Source organism: Cupressus sempervirens, chromosome 5, assembly GCF_028749045.1.
Source record: "Cupressus sempervirens isolate cs-2001-9-10 chromosome 5, ASM2874904v1, whole genome shotgun sequence".
In the NCBI taxonomy this organism is placed as follows: Eukaryota; Viridiplantae; Streptophyta; class Pinopsida; order Cupressales; family Cupressaceae; genus Cupressus; species Cupressus sempervirens.
This window is the reverse complement of record NC_143122.1, coordinates 923872087-923895879: the sequence shown is the minus strand read 5'-3', so window position 1 is coordinate 923895879 and position 23793 is coordinate 923872087. Positions and strand designations below refer to the sequence as shown.

Sequence of the window (23793 nt, the reverse complement as noted above, 5' to 3'; positions counted from 1 at the left end):
GTTGTGGAGTTTCGTGTTATTATTGCACTAAGTGTAGTAGTGACGAGTCATATATTATATTTTGTATTGCAATATTGCCTTCAATCTGAGTACGATCATAAATCTGATTTTATAAATCAAGTGGTTGTAATCAATTCTCTTATCAAAGGACTATTAAACATTTATCAAAAACAAAAGGGAGGCTTATTGATTGTTTGGTTGAAGACATCAATCATAAGCAAGTATTTTGTAATGGTTTTGAAATCAAATAGAGGGACCATCATTTTTGTGGCTGGGTAGCTTCTCTTGGAGAGGAAGGTTTTTCCCACAGTTAAATTGTTGTGTCATCTGTTTTGTTGTTTTTGTATTTCTGAATATTAAATTTCATGTATTCTAGTTGAAAAACTCAACATGAAATACTTTGGTTGGCCACAAAAGGGGAAATAAGGCTTCAAAATACCCATATGCAAAACCCACAAGCAAGTCTTGCAAAAGATTGAGCTTAGGGTTGATAACAATCGACCAAATGTTGTGAAATTGCTTTTGCTAAATGTTGAAATTGAGGTGACTGCATGCCCCCAAAGATTCAGAGCGAGTGACATAAGGTGTAGAGAAACCAGTGGTTCCCCAATTGTGTCATGTAATTATAGAAAGTGGTGTTGAGAGACCAATGTTAGTTCTTCTACCATGGCTTCACAGTATGAATGCCAATTTGAAGTAGCATATTTACAAGCAGAGGCAACATAACAAACAACATTGAATGTTTGGATCTAGTCGAGAGAGCCAAATCTAGGCTTGCATAACTCTCAAGGGAAAAGATTCATAGTAGCTACAGAAAACAAGTCATGGGGAATGCAAATGCCTCTTTTGTGAAATCCCAAAGCATGAACGCAGGCAAGTAGGAAAGAGCGAGCACATGAATCTGAATAAAAAGAGACCACTAGAGATTATTTTAGTTGAAAGAAATACCATCTTCAAAGCCTGAACTAACTCGCCAAAGCTAAGGATAGCTTCCTATGCATCGCAAAGGCTTTTGGCTGCAAAAGTGCCCTCAGTACAAATAGTGTCTTTCATAACCAAAAGGGTTTGAAAATTAATCCACTTCTAGGAAGGTGAATCTACCAGTAAACAAGAGGAGATACCATGGCTGAGGAGAAATTTCTAGGACCCATCCCTAGGACGTAATGAACAATCCATTTCGCACTAAGAGGCTACCCTTGCAGTTAAGTTGAGAAGAGCCCAAGACCGCCATAGTCATGCAAAAGGCAACAAAACTCTTAGGCAACCTGATGAAAACCCTTATGACCTTCCAAGGAGGCTCATTAAAAATCTCGTAGAAGCTTTTCCAATTTCACATAAGAGGCGTTAAAAGGGGCCAAACAAGGATATTTAACATGGGTGATTGTTAGGATTTTAGAGCATGCCAAGAAAAATACAAACCAATGAAAGCAATTTGGTGACTCAATAGGAAAGCAAAGGCAAAGGGAATGCCTAAAAGCCAAAAAACTTCCGCATGTCCAATCGTCTTCCAATCATAGCAAAGAAGCCATGGCAACACAAGAAGGGTTGACAATAACATTGAGTTTTATGCCACTGAATGGAAACGTCAAAAGCCAAATAATAGGTGTTGGGGCATTGAAGGGCATCTTTGATATTTTGCTCCTCTTCAATAACCATGAGGAAAGAGTTTGAAAATAGATAACCAAAATCTTCGGCAACAAGAACTTGTAAAGGAGCAAGAGGACAGCTCTAGTTGATGGAGAGGTAAAGCCCAAAATCTTGAGAATAGCAACCTGAATAAAGCTACCCTTGCAGTTAAGTTGAGAAGAGCCCAAGACTGCCATAGTCATGCAAAAGGCAACAAAACTCTTAGGCAACCTGATGAAAACCCTTGTGGTCTTCCAAGGAGGCTCATTAAAAATATCATAGAAGCTTTTCCAATTTCACATAAGAGGCTTTAGAAGGGGCCAAACAAGGATAGTTAACATGGGTGGTTGTTAGGATTTTAGAGCATGCCAAGAAAAATACAAACCAATGAAAGCAATTTGGTGACTCAATAAAAAAGCAAAGTCAAAGGGAATGCCTAAAAGCCAAAAAACTTCTGCATGTCCAATCGTCTTCCAATCATAGCGAAGAAGCCATGGCGACACAAGAAGGTTTGACAATAACATTGAGTTTTATGCCACTGAACAGAAACATTAGAAGCCAAACAATAGGTGTCGGGGCATTGAAGGGCCTCTTTGTATTTTCCTCCTCTTCAATAACCATGAGGGAAGAGTTTGACAATAGATAACCAAAATCTTCGGCAACAAGAACTTGTAAAGGAGCGAGAGGACAGCTCTAGTTGATGGAGTGTTAAAACCCAAAAACTTGAGACTAGCAACCATTATGATACACACAAAGGTGTCTCCAAAAAGTATTTTAACTAATTAAATAAAGCAAGGACCAAATTTGAGAGCACCTAGCAATTTGGTCGTAGGCTTTGGCAAAATCAATCTTCAAAAATAAGGCCTATTGTTTGGAGCAACAGGTCCATCCCATGCCTTCCCATATAGCAATGATGATGTCCACAATAAACCTGGACTAGATAAATCTAGTCTACAAGGACAAATAATCTGGGAAGCAAATGACAAATTTTCAAAGCTAAAGCCTCAACAATGATCTCGTAGGAGATGCTTAGCAGTGTGATGAACTACTAGTTACAAATATCCTCAAGAACGCTAGTTTAGGTATGAATTTAATAACATGCTTGTTGATGAATTATCCAAGAGATTGATTATGAAAGGCCTCGAGGTAGAACTTATATACATCAACTCCCACACAAAGAAAATGAGTTTTGTAGAACTCACAAGGGACAATTCTCAAGCAATCTTCAAGATCTCCATCTTCCTTAGGAGAAGCGCCTTGAGCAATGAAAAGCTTCTCAATTTGGAGAACAAACGCCTAATAGCTCAAAGTGCATTGTCTAAACTTCATAGTTTTTTTGATGCCTAGTGAGAATGACAAGCATGAAGAGATAGGGGAAAAGAACTCTTTGGAAGATCAATCACCCACCTTTAACAAATATAGTCTAACTTTGATTTGAGCCTCTAGTCACATGGTTACAAGCAATCTACTTTTGATGGGCAGTTGAACTACTTGGACTTGCAAGATGGGAGAGAGAGGGTTGGTCGCAAGCGCTTCTATGGCATGACCGAGATCTAAGATGATGATCTCTATGGAACAACACTGAAACATAGCAAGTTGGTGGTCATAATGCAAAGAAAGTGAGATGTGTGAAGGATAGTGTAGTTCCACTAGGCTATCCACTTGAATTGCTAAATTAGACATCACTCAAGATTCTAAACCTTTTGAATGTGCACCAACATGGAATTATGACTTAGCATAGAGGTATTTAGAAAAAATTTGGTTCTACTCCATACTGACTTGCCAATTGATGTTGAACTTAATGGGGAAAGTGGTCAAACAAGATAACCTTGGGTATAGGAAAAACTAGAAGAGCTTGACAAGAGGCAAATGAGAAAAAAATATAGTGTCGGCATCATTACATGATCAAGCCATTTAAGGACTGTCATTTCCTTGCTGGAAATTACTCCACATAAACAACTTGAGGTGGCAGCAGTATGTATTGGGATCATAAAGACCAAATTTATTGTGCATGTAAAAACATGCCTCCCATTTGCCAATTGTTCAAAGAAAAAAGAACCCCTCTTTATTGGAAGCCACCTCAACTATATTAATGTTGTTGCACAAAACACAAGTGGTAGGAGGCATTAAATCTACACTCCATTGGTAGAGAGCAGATCCTTCAACATCATTGAGAGCATAAACACTAAAGATCCCAAAGGAATGATAACCAATTGACATGGAGATCCCAAACAAATTGTTGAGTAAGATATGAGTCATGATCAATCACACAAGAATGCCACTTTGGTGCAAGAAGGGTAACCACCCCTCCACAACCCACCTAGTGTAAAAACCATGCCAACCAGCCAAATAAACCAACATGTTGCAAAAGCGTGAAAAAACAATTTTAATCTCTTGAAGATGTCACACATCAATAACAAGATAATTTGTTCTGGCATCTTGGACATAATACTTCCTAGCAAAATAAGTGAGACCTTGGACATTCAATAAGAGGAAATTCATGACCAAGACTCTTGCATGTCATCCTCATCCTCAAGAGAGGAGAAATGATTCTACAAGAAATTTGAAGCTTTTTGCAAAATATGCATACCATTTGTTTGTCTTTCTAAGACAATTTTGCATTCCTTCACATGTCCAGAATGGTTGCAAGAGCATCGCAAACTATGCAGCTGAGCAAAGAGCACCTAATTTGCCCTAGGTATTCACACAAAGGCAAGAAGAACAAAAGCCTCAATGGCAAGGGGAGTAACACTATTTTTCCCCTTCGCAAAAGGGTTTGAAACAAGTGGCGTGAAATGACCCTAGCTATAAAGGTCACTAAATCCCAATATTGTACTGTGGCAATTCGTCAAATAGTTGGCAAACAGGCTCTGATACCACTGAAATATCCCCGACAGGATGATTGACTCTTAAAGCACTAAATTTCTTGAACTTCAATGATTAGGCATTTCGTCAAACAGTTAGCACCCAAACTGGTTACAAACTTCAATGTTCAGGGAGAAATTTACAATCAAATGTTTCATGATTTAATAATGGGCCTGGACCGTAGCATCATTGTACCTTGCTCCTGAATTTAGCAATGGTTGACATTCCTCCAGCTGCGTTGTCAACTCATTCAATCTTCTACAGATTTCTCGAGACTTTGAATTACATTGAGCTCCAACTGATGAATTGCTTGGGCATCCTTATAAGCCGGCATCTCCTAGGGATCTTTAACGTGGGCATCAACTAAGCTAGCACCAAACCCTTCAATTTATACAATTCATCCAATGCGTGCACCTTTAATTTGTACAATTATTTCCTTTGAACTCTTATCTGAACATTCAAATCTGCACCCTTATTTGGGCATTCAATTTTTGCAATCCTCTGCATTCAATTTTCCATAAAAAAAAATCCAATCATAGATAACACATTTCCGTTCACGGTGCAGTTCCCTCTGGTATCCAAAGCGGGCGGATCCGAAACAATTAGCAGAATCAAGAGAATCGAGCAAAGTCCATCTCCAAGACATGCCAGGAGGAGCAGAGGCACTAGAAGTGGCAACAAAGTTCTGCTACGGAGGCAACCCAGAAATCACACCCCTAAACGTAGCCATGCTCAGATGTGCCGCAAGCTACCTCGAAATGACGGAGCACTACACAAACTCAAGCCTTGAAACACGCACAGAGAACTTCCTGAAAGAATCAATCTTCACCAGCCTCTCAGACTCAGTCACAGTCCTCTACACCTGCGAAAGCCTTCTCCCCTTCGCAGAGGACCTCAAGATCATATCCAGATGCATCGAAGCCATCACATCCGCCGCATCAAACGAACAGCTCAGAAGGGGGCTTTCTAGGCTCATAGCCAGCGGAAACCAATCCGAATGGCCTTCATCTCAAGAACATCAAAACCACCAATCCACAAAACTCTCACCACGGCCTTCATCTCAAGACCCACAAACCCACCTGAAATAATAAACCTTGCGAAAGCTTAAATCTACGAATATCAATTCTTAGAACTGATCCACCAAACTTCGGCCTTAGACCACCCGATTCTGCCCCTGATGAAATGACTGAATGTCACCTCCAATCTGCAATAATTCAGATGATATTTCACACCCTCAAAATTGCGTACCAATTGAGAGTTATCGTTCTCAATGGCCAACTGTGACAATTGTAGAAACCCTAGGTTCCACAATGCACCCGTGATTGAATCACAATCTGAAACACAAAGAGAGATAATCCAACTGCCTGATTCAAATGGAGCCCCGGGGTGCCTATTTATTCCTTTCCCTCCATCCTCTCTAGAGACTTCTAGAACTTTTTTGATCTTATCCCTCAAGTGACTTTATTAAATACTTTTATAATCCAAGTCACTTTATTAAATATAAAGTTATTTATTTATTTAATTAAAATAATTAACTAGTCGTCCTTGGACAACCAATATTAATTAAATTAATTAAATCGAACTGTCACCAGAAAATTGGGGACATGACATGGCGTTGATTGCATAGGACCTTGTCCATGGGGTTCATTTGGCATACTGCTAGAAGAGGTAGACTTCCCCTTACAAATCATCATCACTCATTTCTCTTATGGCTTGAAAACCTTGAGATTTTTGGAGAATCTAGTACTCTCCAAAAGGTTGTAGCCCTCAAAACAACCAATAAGCATCCTTAATTTGCATGCTCAGAGGACTGAAAATGGAGGCATTTACTAAGAAAAACTAAATAGAGCACGTTGGGTGTGGCAAAGACCTATCTATATGTTAATTATGTCTTTGAGGTCACAAGACAAGCCCACCTCAACTCAGATCCATTTTTGGGGTCGGTCATGATAAAAATGATTAGGCTCAACAAAAAACAATCTTTCTAAGAGAGAAGCAATAGCTTGAAGAAAAGACATAAATGACAACAAAAGTCAAATATTCTATCCAAACAAGAAATGAAGTTTCTTATCGTTCAAGATAGAAAAACCTTGTGACCTAGGCTAGAAAAGTAGTAAAAGACAACTTGACAACTTCAGCAAAATGAAAAAGACAAAAACCTTTAGTTAGGTTTTGGGCATTGTCATGGCAAATCCCATGCCTTGCAACCCTATCTCAAAGCTTTCTTTTAAGGGGGGGCACCCTCCCAACCAAATGACTTATAATAATATGTTGCTCTAACCATCAACATGCATTATCAAGATTCTGAATGGGTAAAACCAAATTTGTGGGCTTATCAAAAGGCATACCTTGTGAAAAACTTTGGGCACAAATTTCTAGGGAGACTTGTTTAGAAGAGCCATTGCCACTAGTTGTCAAAGCATCAACACCAAGTTCCAACATCTATTGGGATAAAGTTGACTGAGGGCATTTCAAAACTAAAAGACTCCCACAATTAATGCACTATGATGTAAGACAATGACAATTACAAACAGTTAGCAGAGAAAACACAAAAGCCTAGCAAAGCCTAATTGTTTTCAATTTCTATTATGATGAAGCAAATATTACATATCGAGAAAATTGTATGCCTAAAGGTGTGATATACATGGTATACAACTTTATGGTCAACAAAAAAAGTTCTCAATGTACTGCACATAACATGGAGACGCAAAGAGCACAACAACAATGCACGCAATAATAATGGAAGAACAAATGATAAAAAAGAATTGGAAGGGGTGATACATTTATATCACAAATGGTGATACAACCAAAAATAAAATTTGGTGATTCCAAATATGATATATCCTTGATGGTAATCCCTATACAAGCTAATTATGTTCATTTTATGACTAGACATATTTCTTAACTTACTACAACTCATGTAGGGAAGCAAAGAGAACAATCAAGCAATAAATGATAGTGTAAAAAAAAGAATTGAAAGGTTGATTTCACTAAAGAATAATGCAAATCTTCAGTAAAAATGTGGACATAATCAATAGTGATATTTGAAGATTTCAATGATCCTTAACGGTAATCTAGGTGCAGGCTAATTATATACCATTAAGGTTGGTTTTCAAGGAATAACACACATCTATGGCACACAAGGTAAGAAAAATGATTCTAATGATCATTTATGGCAATCTCTATGCAATTTAAATTTATGCTAATCTTGACATTAAAAACTACTTATTCTAGCAATCCTTGTAGGTATACTAACCTCTACTTAATATAGAGCTGAACTGGTACCTTCCTAGGCCATGACATGGAATGCAACCTTTACCACTGCACGAATGTGGTTTGCCATCACCTTACAAAAAACTTTTACTTCTCAATCCAAACTGCACTTTATATTGAAATGTAGATGCTTCTTTTTTGGGCACGTTAAATGGTGCAATCCTTTTTCTTTACAAGATTTAGTTGAAAACAGTGCTGGTTGTCAAATAAGCCAGGCATTAAAGATTCATTCTGAAAACCTGTAATTCAATGTACTAGTAAAACATATGTCATCTAAAACAATTAGACACCGAGTAGTGTAGATTTCAAAGAGATTGAATCCGACAATGCCTTGCAAACTTCAAAAGACAAAGTCCTCTAAACAATCAATACGTAGTCCAGTAGCTTGAGAGATATTGGACATCTATGTTTAAAAGTTTAGACCAGTAGTACAGAAGATCTAATTTATAATTCCTATTTTGGTAATGAATTTGTCCAAATGTTTCCTCACACTAAGTCATTATCAAATGTGTGATGGTATGCAATACCCATATGATTGTCTTCAAAGCAAATGACCGTTTGATTGATAAAAATGTGACGAAGACTCTTTAAAGTTGTAGTCCTTTCAGTGCAATTCTTTGCCTATCTATGATAGCTGGAAGAGTGAATCAATGGTCACATTCATTAGTTTTTATATGTCATTCTTTGACATTGGTGTGAAACTTAGTAGTCTATACTTAATCATAGATATAATCGTCTAAACTTGTGGAAGTTCTCACAAACATGTTTGGATCATTGCAAATCAGCCCCTCCTAAATCTTTTGGTCCTCAATCAGTATGAACAGCAAAGGATGCTGGAATTTGTTTGATACTTCCTTAAATCTTTCCATTTCATCAGATATTCTATAAGAACCATCCTGCATAACCTTCTATATCATTCCAAAAGCCATTTGTCTTCAAAACAAAAACAAAATTAACTTTCCAATGAATTGGTGTCCTCCAGCTATTCATCAAATGACATGGCAAAGAATGATAACATTTCATAGCCAACTATTTCCACTTTCAAATTAGCATTCTTGCAGCTTTAAACAAACGGATGATAGCATCTGTGACATACACCACATATGTGCTTATAATCAGACAAATCCTATGGTCATTTAACTTCAACCTCCAACTACATTTAAGTGTTCCTTTTTGGGCTTATCTTCACATTGGTATGCCTCTATTTTCTTTACTACCTCGATCGCACAATTACCATACTTTTCAACTTACCTAGTAGTAAAATTTAGTCTTGGATATACATGTTCTTTTGTCTCTCATATCTATCTATATTGCAGAAGTACAATGGCAAACTTACTTGTAAAGAATTGACGGATTCTTTTGGCATAACTGCTATGGGTTAGAGCTCCTTTAACCATCATCTCAGCTGATCATCTCATTGTTTCTTCTTGATCAATAAAATCAATGGAACATCTATTGGGAAAAGTCATAGTAACACAGGGACATGTCCCCCCCTTTTTGCCCCACGTCCCGGAGACTTCAACACACCGGCCCCGTCCCTAGCAGCGCCATCAGATTTCACCACCTCCACCGAGGATGGGGGACATCCTGGTTTTGACTATTTGCAGATTCGACTATTTATGTTTAATGTTCCAATTCAATTTAATGTTCAAGTATTTACTCTTTTACATCTTTATATCTTATATTGCAATACATATTTTCATAACTAGGATTTGAAGTACCATGTCTACATATATATATATATATATATATATATATATACCCCCTCTCCTGTCCCCCGCTGCCATCCCCCACCATCCCCAAATTAAGGCCCCTCTATCCCCCCGTCCCGAAAACTTGTGCCCTCATTCCATTGTCCCCCAGGGCAGGGTAACTATGCAAAAAGTTACTTTCCTTTTCTCTTCAACTAATGCACACTCCTTCACAGTTAACTCATTTGATAATTCTTGTTAAGAAAAACATGTATATAAGCTTGCCAAAAAAACCATATGCAAAGATCCAAGATATACCACAAGATTAACTTGGGAAAACATTTGAGAGAGAAAACCCAACCTCCAAAAGCATCTACACTCTGTTACATCCCAAATTTTTGATCTTTTAAAAAAAATATTATAGCCGTTGTAATGGTTAGTTAGAAACTCTTGGATATCATGATCTTGTGAAATGGAAGTTATGATTAATCGATTTTGATTCATGTATAAATAACTTGTTAGTTGATAATTGTTATTTCAACTAAAAATGTATACCTATATTTTAAGATAAAGGTTAGTGGTAGTTAGCCGTTATGACAGTTATCAATTTTATTTTTTTCTTGATATCTTAATTTAAATGGAGGGAAATATTATTATTTTGGAATGTACATTTTTGGTTGTAGGAGCAGATGAAGGGGGGAAAGCATTGCTAAAAGAGATTCAAGGAATGAGACACCAAATTAGTCCATCGTCAAACCCTCAGGCATGGACTCTTAACTATCTTGATGGAGGATTTATTGACTAGGTAACATAGTATACCTTGGAAAAGTCATGAGCTATTTGGTCAACTTTTGAAAAAGAGGCAAAGAGAATATTAAACATTTAATATCACATAAATAATGATTACCTCTCTTATTTTGAGACTATGGAAGTGATCAACATTATGAATTGTACATTTACAAACACACACACATAGGTGCAATTCTTAGATATTATAAGTATAATGGTGGCATTATGTATATATGTATATATGTATGTATGTATAATGTTGATCACTTCCATAGTCTCAAAATAATAGAGTGAGGTAATAGCTATTTTTGTGATATTAAATGTTTAATATTCTCTTTGCCTTTTTTTTCAGAAGTTGACCAAATAGCTCATGACTTGTCCAAGGTATACTATGTTGCCTAGTTGATAAATCCTCCATCAAGATAGATAGAGTATGTGTGTGTGTGTGTGCGCGTGCGCATATCTAGAGAGAATATAATGATAGTTATGCATACTCTCAAAAATTACAAATGCATATAGATATATGTATATATGTAGGTACAAATATAGATAAAATTCAATAGCATGATGACATTATATTTATACATCTACATATATAAATATATGTAAATACATTTGATTTAAATCAGGGTAAAATATAATCTTTATGTTTTAATATGACTCCAAACAATGAGTGTTGCAACCTATCCTGTCAGCACCTACTTTTTAAATTTGATATTGGAGCTCTTGTAATGAATATTGAGCTCCTCCTTGTAACCGAGTGAGAGACTATATCTCCGTTCCCCGCGACTGAAGGATGATTTGATAGCATGATCTTGTCTCATTCTTGTTCTGTCATTTCTCTCCAAATCAAGTATTTTTTCTCTTCCTTCTACCTAAGACTTGGAGCGTAGTACCACATCACTTTGCAGTGCTGAGCAGAACAAGCAAAAGTCATAAGCATGCATAGTAGGATCGCTTCAGCAATTGCATTTTTTAGCCATTTTTAGGTCATGAACATTTCGCATGCTACTCTCATTTTATGCTATGCCTTTTTACATTGCAAAAACTCCCTTCTTATTTCGTGTCACTTATAAATGACACAATATCATGTTCACATGCTTGATTTCATATCTGAGAAGCATCCGTTTTGCTCCCTTTTATATGTTTGACATAGTATCTTGTTTGTATGCTGGACTTCATATCTGAGAAGCATCGGTTCTGCTCTTTTTTATATGTTTGACATAGTATCATGTTCGTATGCTCGATTTTATATCTGAGAAGCATTAGTCCTGCTCTTTCTTTTTAAATGACAAGTTTAGATCTATGCATATTGGGTATTTGCCAGTAGGAATGGAACTGCTATAATCCCTTAAGGAAGAAATTAGCAATAATTGATAATGCATAATATTTTTTTACTGTATGAGGCCGGCTATAACAGCCTAAAGTATTCTTTATGATTTCTATGGAACTTGATTCATACCAATAGTCTCCTAGGATGCGCCCAAGGCTGGTAGAGCCAAGTATAAATGGGTGCAGAAGAAAGATATACTGCAAGAAATAAAAACTATTAATCAATATTTTTTATTGTATGAACACAAGAAGAAAGAAATTGCTTAAGACTAAGTAAGCTCGTGGTTGTCCAAGATATAGTTGGTTGTCAAGTCGAGTGGTGGTGATCGGTCCGATTAATGCCCATCTAAATCCTTGGCCAAGGTAGGTTAGAGGCATGCTTTCCACAAATGATCACTAGAGGTCAGAAGTGCTAGCTGATAGAGGGAAGGTTGACGGAAGAATTCCTCAACCTTGTCTGCTGCTTAGCTGACACTCTAACACCGGTATGCTCAAGATGGCAAGACTGTAGTGCCCCAAGCCTAACCCGAGGTAGAGAGGGCCTTTCTCATAAGACATTGTGTGGAGATATGTTAAGGTCCGCAGTCAGGAAGTTAAGCCTATGTCAATGCTTCTACTCTTTACCAGATGCCGAGGCTTGCACAATTTGTCGACAATTGTTTCAATTCATGTATGAATTCCAAATCTTTTACTTGCATGTGCCTTTATTTTTACTTTGAAATGTATAGAATATAGTTAAATCAATTGCAACCGTAGAATTCAGTTATGGAAGATAATTCAGTTGCTTTTCATATGAAATGGATGTAGTCGTTATTTAACGTAGTTTCCATATTTTGTTTCTAAATTACTTATGTCATTCCGTTATGGTATTTGGTTATAGTTTTAGAATATGTTCTTTTTTTTCAGCATAGTAAAAATGGTATGTTACACACTCAATGTATTACTCAACAATGACTACATTACAATACACTTACAAATTCTCCGTGAACATTTATGAAACATCAAGCTCCTCCAATGCATCATCCATGTCATCTTTCAAACATGCACTCTTTAGAAGAGAGTTCAATAGAATGGGAGCCAACCCAAACAACCAAATAGTTAATCTTAGCCACTAAACATGAGTTCATTTTTCTAGAATCAAGCTCACACAAAACAAAAAAGCAGTAAGGTAAAACCATGTGCCTCAAGAGTCAAAACCATGAGTATGCAAAACAATTGACCCTGCATTTACTTTTTGGTATTCAGTTCTCCAAATATTTAATATTTTTCTCATTGCAACCCACATATAAAATATCTAACCAATGTTACATACAACTTTACAAGTAGACCTAAAAAATATTTAATGTGGCTAGGCACATCACGTAAGATGCACCACGCATAGATATTCATTTCACATAATTAAAATAAATCATTCCTCTTCAAGGTGTACAAATTCCTAGCAAATCCTTAAGCTAGTGGGTCTTTCTCCTTTGTTTAAATATTCAAGACTCCTACCAAAATGCCCAATCAACAGGTTAGATCTAGTTCTTCCAAGCCTTCTATTTGGTTTTTCATCAGGAAACCAATGAAACTTAAAAGAAGGCTCTACCCTAGGTCTATTCCAAATATCATACCAAGATTATTTTATCGTGTTGAGCATCACTTGCTCCATGACTTGTATCCTCGGTCTCAAATCCATGCTCATACTGCTGGGAAAGCTGGGAATTTTCTCAATTATTAAGTTCTAGGAATCTCTTTTTGTCTTAATCACGTTCTGAATATGTTATTAAAGCTTCACGGTCTGGCAGAAGTCCAGCTTTGGCATCAACTAAGTATCCAAATCTAAATCTGAAAATTTACAAAAAGAATTTTTCCTAAGAAAATTTAATTACGAGGCAAAATAATGCTGCATAAAGAAATTCCCATTAAAAAGTAGATCTTCTTATCACCTATGTACAGAACAGGTAAAGCTATCATGTGGGCTGCTATCAATTGTGAAGACAGTGCATTAAATATGGTTTATCTCAATCACCCATTTTTGCGTTAAAAAAAATTACACAAAATCTGTCTTTTCTATTTAGACACACTACCAAAGATAGTAGTCTTCCTCCTGTCCTTATTTAGTGTGTGTATGTGTGTTGAAATATGATATTTGAGATATGCACTCTTTATTGGAGAGTCACACAACCTTTATCAAAATATGTGTGGGTGCATGTGTGTGTGCACGTATACGTGTGTGTGAACTATGCTATTTGAGATATGCAGACACTTTAATGGAGAGACACAACCTTTATCAAGAGTGAAACGACCATTAGTGTTTGTCAAGACTCAAACCACAGCCCTCACTGGCAAAAGAGCTATATCCTTGCTTTATCCTTCTAAAGCAACCTTTAGCAACATAGCCTTTTTACAGTTTTATTATCTTGGTTCTTCTAAAACAGTCCCCGGTCTTTGCATGACTTTAATTGCTTTACTGCATTTTCCTCTAATAGACTTTTGCCTTGCTCTTTTTCCACTTTCCTAGGACATCTTTATGTTATTATAGCCACTATTCTTATCCTGTAATAAACTTTTTTTTTTGTTCACATTCAATCTTCTCTTGTATCAATAGGGAATCTTTAAGAACAACCAGTTTAATAGCAATAATATTATGCACTTGATGGTTAAATGAAGAATCCTACATATGTTCATTGTTCTCCAATGGTAGCACAAACATATGCTTGTCCTTGTTGTATCTCTCATTTGGCATATGCAGTCATCAAAACTCAACAAGGACAGCATCAAGGAAACTTATTATTCAAATAATTTGCACCTGAATGACAAAGAGTAGGAAAACACTATAACAAATTCATCCTTTGATATGGTGGCTTGTCATATTGTACAATCGTTAATCCCCTATAGGTCTGTAGCAATAGTAAGGTTACATATTCCAAATCATATAAATGACTATTGATGCTTTAACTAATTCCTAAACCAGAAAAACACTAACATTCAACAGGTATATTGGCAACTCAAAAAAGGTTCTAGTATGATAAAGCTTCTAATGAGGTTCCAGATACCTCTCTAAATCTGTCACCAATTGTGTTTTCCAAATACAAGTAAAACAAAATAATAAGCCACAGAGTGTTCACTGTATGTTAATATGCATATAATTAGAGTCGAGAAATTGAGTATCTTTATGATCTTACCTTAAGACAGGGTAACTTTGACTAGCATGAAGTGGATGCAATGTAGCCTGCATGTCATTGGTCGGAGCCATGTGCTCATGAGAGTCCATTAAAACTGCATTATAGCTAAATATTCTTCTAACATCATCTACACCACCAAAGACATCTAGTTACATTTATGGTTAAAAAACTGTCCTTAAAATTGTCTGTGTAATATATAAAACTTCAGTACAAAAATACCAAAATCAGAAAGCGTATAATATTCTGCTTTTTCTTTGAACAGCCAGTCTTTTGAAAATCTCACTAGTCATTAAATGTTTCTTAATCTAGAGCAATCATTATTCATAAAAACAAAAGGATTACAGTAAGTGCAACTTACTAGTTTGGGTAATGGCATCATCAGAGCTGTCACCTTTATTATAAGAATATGTAGGTTTAAAGTCAGTCAAAGATTGAATGAAGTCATTTCCAGGATTGACACTGACACCATGCATGGTTCTACCAAAAGATACAATAGGCTTCATTTCATCTTCAGATGGCAATAAGGATGAAGAATCATTATCTTGGATTCCAGATTGATTTAGGTCAGCAGTAGGTTGCCTGTTTTGAATGCCATGGTTTCTCTGGAGAACCTGTGCAGTAGCCTCAGAGTGTCCTGGTTCCACATTCTGGGGGTTTAAATCACTTTCAGATTTAAATTTCTTTTCTCTTGGAAATTCATCATCAGTCTCAATCTCAGATTCGCCTTCTTTCTGTGGGTGTAATTGTTTTCTTTTTGCACGGGCTTTACGATTTTGGAACCAATTGTAAACATTGGTCTCAGAAATTTGACCATGCTGACTAAGTTCCGTAGTGATCTCCTTTATTCTCTGTTTATTTGGTGTGGCTGTGCCTTGCTCAAACAATCTCTCCAAGATTTGAAGTTGAATTTGGCTTGGTGTCCACCGTTGCCTTGCAGATGTTCTGAATGTCGGAGTTCCCGAAGCTAGATCATAAAGTGTGTGCTGCCCTATCAGAAAACCTATCAAAAAAATCATGTGACATCATTGGAATCATGCCATATGTATTTTTTATATGTGCAATAAAATGTCACTGATTGACAATTTTCTTCATTCCGGCCTAAAATACCAATTCCAACTATTCTTAGTTCTCTGAGTTTCTTTCGCTCTAAAATTAAAAGTTAAAAGTAAGACTATGCAACAAAGGTTGTTTAAAACTATAATAATGGAACCCCATTGGAAATGATCTTTTTATTAATGGGGGACGCTTGACCACAGGTTGCTGAATATCAGAGAGAAATGATCACATATCCTTGTACATTACTATTTTATATGGCCATTTTGTGTGTTATACTTCATTTAATAATCTAAGATATATGAATATTAAAAATCTTTAAACATTTTCCAAGATATGATCATTTACAGGCTGCAGTCTCCTAGATAAATATTTGATTAAATATTTGATCTCATACAATAACTCTGAAATTTAAACAGTTCGTGCACTTTACCCTGCTGCTAGAGTAAGCTGTGCATAATTTTAAACTCTTGTCAAGACAAAATCAGTTTCCCTTAATTGATCCCCATTCAAACGCAGTATAATTTCCCTTAACTGATTCCCATTTAAAGGCAGTATAGTCCACACTGTTCACTTTTAAGTGCGATTCTCAGATACCATAGGTGTATCGTATTGTTCATGAATGCTTCTTTACTTGGCTAACCAATAGACCATCTCATGACCTGTGTGAAATTGAGCTAAGAAAAGACAGAAAGACTTGTGCATTGAGTTCACACTCCAGTAGACTACATCTATGCAGAGTTTTTTCTTTTCTCTTCTGATATATGTAATACATTCCAGCTATTCTATCTAGAAGAAACAGAATAGCAATACAAATTTGTAATAGAAAAGAGTCTTACAAATATTACAATGACAAATTTTCTTCTTTTCTCTTGATGCTGTTAAAAGCATTAAACTTTCATCCAAAGTTATTTATGTTGCATAACATGACCCACATCTGCAGACAGACATGTAATTGGCATGATAAAAACTATTCCTAAGTAATTTAAATATATTTAAAAATATGTTACAAGCACAAAACCATCACAATGAAGGTACAGAAAGAAAAAGTTAAAATAATATATAATACCACCCCTGATCAGTTGAAGGGGTCTATTGAATGTTTTTTATACTCATTTCGATTTCTTGAGGCCGCACTAAACAAGGTACAAAATGAATTTAATTTTAAAAGATTTCATCAATTATGGGCCTTGATTGCACATGATGAGGCTTCATTGGACAGTAGAGAAAATCAGTTGAAGGAAGCTATTGATGAAGTAAGATATACAGGATTTGCATTGACTCATTTCCGCATATTGTTAATATTGATAAGATATTAAGGTAAAGCGAAACATTACTATTGGAGCAAGCGAAGAACTCTGGTCCTTCAAAGGGATTTGCTTCTGATCATATGGGACAGATAGTAAAAATTAATGATAGGATCAGGAGTCTTGAAGAAGAAAAGAAGAGAGTGACGGAGATTTTCTGACTTGAGGAAGCTCATTGTTCCTAAGCTAGATATTTTGCAGAGAAGTCTTGAAGAAGTGAAAAGGAATATGAACTATTATCTCCATCTAATATCTTTTAGGCTGAGAAATCAGATTATGCAATTTGTGGACAGATACAGATTTTAGAGAGCTTGAAAACCACATGGGATGCAGATTTGGCAGCTCTAAAGGGAAGTTTCTCAGATGTGTTTAAATTTCTGTAAGTATGACATCATATTTTGTACATATGCAGACAGTACAGAAATTTTGGTTTTTGGAACCCACCTTCACCATTGATGTCAAAGGGGGAGAGGATCAGTAAAAAATGTATAGGAGAGAGATGTGTATGAAAATCGATTGAGTGTTGATGAAAATCGACTGTCTGAAGAACTTTGCAGGATACAGGCAAAGAGATTGAATCAGTAGAAGTAGCTATTAGAAAATTATAATCCGTCAAGATGGATTTAGACATTAGACATACAAGAGTATCTAATCTGATCATCACAAGCTATGAAGTTACAGAATGCATGAGATATTCTATTTTGAATATTGGGTTGTTAGTAAACAGTCAAGAACAGAAACAGATTTGAATGATTCCATCGGTAACCTTGGTTAATCAATGAGTTCATTTGTTTTGGTGATTGTTAATTATAGATTCGACTATGAAGAGTACTTTGTTTGCATAGCAAGTTGTTACGAGGTGATTTGATCAAGGTTTAATGGAAAGTTCTACACATTTGATACTTGATTTATTGGGCCGAAGTTGTGTTTTTTTTTATTGGTAAAAGGCTGAAGCCAAAACTTTTTATTATTAATTTATAGAGTTTATACAATTATGTTTTGGCACGTATATGAAATCCAGTTTTTGGGATTTTGTACTATGATATGCAAGCGAAAGGATCACCGAAAAATATGCAGTATTTGTGATTTGAAGTTGATGCAAAAAGGCAAAGGACAGTAAGCAGGTTGATTATGTTCTTTCACTTGAACTGATCAAGAAAATATGATGCTATATACCAGTTCACTTCGGTTGTAGCCCACTTGTTTTGTAATTGAATGGGTTGTTGCCCTATTTTCTGTAATTGAGCGCTGTACTCCACGTGAGTGCCTAATCACTTGTGCATTTCCTCAAAACCTTTGACAGGGTTCTTATTGTACTTAATCCCTTAACAAGGATAATTACTTCTGCAGAGTAATTTCATGGGTCACAATTCCCACCATGGTTTTTCCCTTAGCAGGCTTTCCAAGATAAAAATATGGTGTTATGTGTTCATGCATGGTGTTCTTGTTATGTTTCAGTTTACTTTATAATTCTGTATTGTTATGGTTGAGCAATCAGTTTAGTTGGGTTCAAAGTGTTGGAAAACTGATTGCACTCCTGCCCCTCTTAAGTATTGCTCAATCCTAACAAGTCACTCATTCAAATATTCTTTTAAGGCAAAATGGAGTTGGATAACCATTCAAACATAACTTTAGAATTGATGGTTTTATTTTGATTGGTAAGAGGCTGAAGCCAAGATTAAATATGTGTTGTGATTAATTATTATTATTTATTAAGCTCGAGGCTCGAACCCAAGACCTCTCAGATGAGGCTCACAATTTACCGTTGTGATATAGGCTCTTGCCTAAAGAATTGACGATTTTAATAAAACATAAGTATCTCAATTTTCAAGGCAATCTCCCTAGGGGTGAGAAATCCATTTCTGCCATTATGCACACCACTGAGGTAAATGGGATGTCTCAGGCGTAACCATTGAACAGTGGATATGCAGGAACAACATCCCATAAAAGGACAATGATTCCTGTCACAGAAGAAATCCAGAAGTTACATTGAGAATGTCAAAAGTCAAACCCCCCTCCAAAAAAAAAAGAAAACTCCCTTTTTTTCCATTTTCTGAAAATATATTCTGATCCTTAGGAAAGATGCACCAAGTTATACAAAATAATCTTCTTGAAAATCTAATGATTAAATATTATTTAAATCAGGCTGAGATCACTTTGTTATGGACCCCAGTGTTGCCTAAAATTCAACTGAAATCATAGACATCCCAAATTGGCAATAAGCATCACAAACTATGTTCTTGTTTCCCTGAGACTTATGTCAAAACAGCCCTTCACTGCATTATTTTGCTAAAACACTCTACATCTATTGATGACTGAATGGTCACTCTTCTTGGACTTGGTAATTTTGTAAGCTGATGAAGACCAACATCTTTCAGCTGCAGGAGACTCGCAACCTAATGCATTAGCACATTGTTTGTCATGTAAGATAAACACCAACCCTTTATCTTTTTGTGGCATAATGAAGAGTAGTTTCTCCATCATGTGGAAAATATGAAAAAATCATCAAAGTGCATATTTCAATAATTGAATGACAAGAACCGTCTCCATGCTTTCCTCTGTTTTTCACCTTATGCATATGCAATCCATTAATACTTTGTGGTAAATACTAATTTTAGCATGCCTGTTGAATGAACGGCTTCTTGAGAAAACTCAGTTTGATCAAATAAGATATAAGTATGAATGTCTGCTTAAAGATGGTGTGAAGGCGAACACAACCACAGAGACAGAGAATTGCCCAAAGGGTAGATTCCCAAGTAAGATTCTATAACACTGACTAAAAAATATTATAACAGCATGTAATTATAGAGACTGCAATGTTTGAGTGGTTTTAAATTATTAATTTAGGTCTATTGTTCTAACTCACCTCAAGCTCAATTTACCTTTACTTTTTGTCCTGGCTGGGGCAGAAGGCATCAGGGGGTACCTGGTCATCCCTGGGATGGATAGTATGAATGTCTGCTTAAAGAATGGCGTGAAGGTGAACACAACCACAGAGACAGAGAATTGCCCAAAGGGTAGATTCCCAAGTAAGATTCTATAACACTGAGTAAAAAATATTATAACAGCATGTAATTATAAAGACTGCAATGTTTGAGTGGTTTTAAATTATTAATTTAGGTCTATTGTTCTAACTCACCTCAAGCTCAATTTACCTTTACTTTTTGTCCTGGCTGGGGCAGAAGGCATCAGGGGGTACCTGGTCATCCCTGGGATGGATAGACACCCACTGCAACCCTCCTGCATCGCTGAACCATTTCTGGAAAGTTTGCAGTCCAGCCAATGGCTTAAGAGCAGACTAGGGATATTTCCAAGGTGTCCAATAATTTGACAAGGACAGAGACTCCCAAAAAAGACCCAATAGCACATCCCAATGCATAACTAATTACATGATTGGAGCATTGATGAAGCCAAAGGCATGACTAGTGATCCATAGAGTCCAAGCTTTGCCTTAAAAGTTACAAACCTCAATTTTTGCAAATTGATTAGTGCCCTCTCCCAACACTCCTTACAGTTGGAGGGGGTGAGCTTAAGGGCAGACCACAGATTCGTAAGTCAACACAATAGGCCTAAGTGACCTCGAGGGCCTAAAGATCTGATAATACTGATCCCATTCATTTTAACAAAGAAGGAATGAAGATTGACATGGATTGACCATGATGGACATTGCACACTTGTTAGAATGACATTGTCAAATCAACCTATCCATCCCCTAACCTTTCCCATCTATACATCTTATCTGCAATCAAGAGGTATGCCGTTTCAACCTTTCTTTTCAAACAAACAAAAGTACCGCATTGCCTTACTTATGAAAATAAGGAAAATGGAAATAAACTGGCCGAAACAAACTTATCATATTATTTTGCAGCAAAAATTATATATAGATGATTTTACAAAAAATATTGCATATGGAAAATCCTAACAAGTATAATGAAAGATGGTATATTTTCATGTCTTACAAGTTTGATTAAGAAGCAAACTAAGAGCTTACAAGTCATAAATTCAACAGATAATATGAAAACCATAAATTTTTACCAAACTTCTTTATATTCATAAAATTTGCAAAATGAAACAGAATCAGAGATTCAATCTATAGAATTTCACAATTGAAACAAATCTCAAGGTTTCAACATACAACATACAAAACAAAAACAAATCTACCTTAAATTGCAGACATTGGATCAATTTCATAAATTGGATTTTGACCTCATGACCAAGTTCAAGTGCAAATTGAACCTTGTCGATCTACTATGCCCCTCGCCATCCAAAGTAATATGCGTGTATCCGTCTGTTTGTCCAAAGAGTTGTTGTGTAGTTGGGAATGCTAAGGATGGGATCCAACAAAAAAGGTTTTGTCTCCAAGTTTACTATTTGGGTGGTCTTGGCCCTATAGGAGTTGTCCTTAAGCAGAATTATTAGGCCAACCATGCAGGATTTGAGCAATGCAGAAATGGAATCTGAGAGTTTCCAGCAACAGCTTGACATAACTTTTTGCTAACTGGCAGTCTGAGAATTTAGTTGTTTTTAAGAGTTAATATCCTATATAAACCTTTGAACTTTCTGTGCACCATCCAGAGAGAATTACAAGGGCTTGATTAAGTTTGAAAATTCTCCTAAAATATCTGTGGCATCCACTTACAGAAACCCATAGCCGCTTTCCATTGGACCAACGATGAAGAAGCTAACACAAGTTCAAATCCCTAAACTAAAACAAGGTGGCCCATACTTTCTGTGGAAATATGTCGTGGTTATGGTCCCTCTTAAGTAACGATTGTGGGCTATAGTAGAGTGTCACAGTGTTCACAGATATTATAATGTAGTCCAAGCATACCTCACACCAGCTATGGCATAGCCCATGGATTTGCATATGTATATCCATAAATTTTGTACCTCATGGATCCAATCTCATGGCCAAGCTGGATCTAAATTGAACTTTACCAATCCACCTATCTCCCACTTCGTCAGAAGTACATATGTTTGTGTTTTCGATGGGTTATGGTGTTATGAAAGCTATGTCTAACAGAGTGCCCCAGGCATCAAATCCCTATACGACAGTAAGGTAGTCCATCTAGTGGAAATGTAGCGTGCTTTTGGCGGAATGATTGTGAGGACAAAGCTTACTGAAGACGCCTTCAAGGCAACCCATAACTCACCCTAAGATTCACCTAAAATTCCGTTTCCAGAATAGCCTTCACCTTAGTGCGCCAGGCTTTACGGACATTGCTTCCCTCAGAAGCACTAGGGGCTTACACGGCCTTGCTCTCTGACATATTTTCAACTAAGTACAACATTTTATCAGGTCTCGGGGGGATTTGAAATAGAGTGAAGTGCTGAAATTAAGCAAGAATGGAACTGTACGAAATGGCGTGCAAGCTCCAGGTGAAGTTGACAGATGAGACATTCCTCGGTCATGGCAACTCAGCCTTAAGGTCGAACAAAATCGGAAATGCTACAAACTAGCCTATTCGACCGACCAATATCTTTTCATCCACGCAAACAACCTTACGGGGAGTATGCGTAAGATTCCAACAATTTTATGTAGAGCGTATGGTCGTACGCATTGATTCCTCCTATGTGGGAATCGCCACAACAATCCAAATGTCGCTGATGTTTGGCAAAATCACACCAATAACAGGCCTGTATATGCTAATAATGTGGGATCAAAATAAGGTCCAACATTTCGTATGGCAACTATGCCAAGGATTAAAAATATCTATACAGAAAGACCAATCCTGACCTGAAGCGAAAACTGCGGCCTGGAAAATATCTACGCCTGAAGTACAAGGCAAGTAAAAAGAAACACAAAAGAAACTCACTGGAAAGCGCAGAAGGTTGCTGTTGAGACATAGCTTTGTGCATTTCCACCAACTGATTGCAAATTGTGGAATACGCGCGAATTTGCTTTTGCAGAGTCTCAATTTGTTCATCCGTCATAACTTGCTTCTGCAAAACAAGCAGCTCCGGCTTCACAATGACAGAGCTCCCTGTGACCGTTCCCATGAGCGACCACCGGTGTGGAGCTGTGGAGCCCTGCAGCTCTGCAAATTCTGTAAGTAATCAGATTGCCTGATTGATATACAAACAGTATGTGGCTTGATTTTGGAAGACAATAAGAATTAAATAAGCCATGTGGCCGTAAGGGTTTGGTAAATCTTTTTGTTTCTGTGCGACGATTTTTCAAACATTTTGACCCCGACCTGCGTTTAAAATAATGGTGGAAATTTTCGAAGCAAGTAAAGTCAAAGTAAAAGCGAAATTGTGTTAGGTACTTCCATTTTAAAACATGATCGAGGTCAAACGAGGTAGTGGGGAGGTCGGAATTGTCTGCATCTCTGTACAGTGGACTTGTGGAATTTGGGTTTAAATTCTTTTGTGCGTCTGATTCGCTGTCGAAAGGAGAATTGCTTTATTATGGCGCCTAATTTTTTTTAATAATATCGTAGAATCGACAGTTAAATTTCATTTTCAAAGAACGAAAAAAATCCAAAAGTGGGAGTGATGTCTTTATAACGTGTTGGAAAATTTTGGCATCGAAGGAGTGAACGGACGCCGAATCATGTGGAGGCCATTAAGTTCAAGCGAAGGAATATTTGTTGGAAAGGGTAAAACTTGTAATATAAGATTTATTTTTATATTAAACTTGTTTCTTAGATATTAATTAATCTATTTGTTTATTTTTAAAGTTGTTTC

The 23793-nt window shown here is 36.6% G+C and overlaps 1 protein-coding gene across 2 annotated transcripts in view; it reads right to left on the bottom strand.

Moving 5' to 3' along the window:
- Positions 1–23577, bottom strand: part of LOC149558981 (uncharacterized) — a 30875-nt gene extending 7298 nt beyond the window's left edge. The window contains exons 1-3 of one of the 2 annotated variants that reach the window (XM_089832925.1): positions 22920–23577; positions 15102–15743; positions 14744–14870 (exon numbers count right to left, since the gene is read on the bottom strand). In XM_089832925.1, the coding sequence (XP_089689051.1) occupies positions 14744–14870; positions 15102–15743; positions 22920–23103 (953 nt within the window). In that variant the 5' untranslated portion in view covers positions 23104–23577. Of the gene's footprint in view, positions 1–14739; positions 14871–15101; positions 15744–22919 lie in introns of those variants that run through there. The other variant, XM_089832926.1, reaches the window with a different exon arrangement.
- Between the last annotated feature and the right edge of the window lie 216 nt (positions 23578–23793).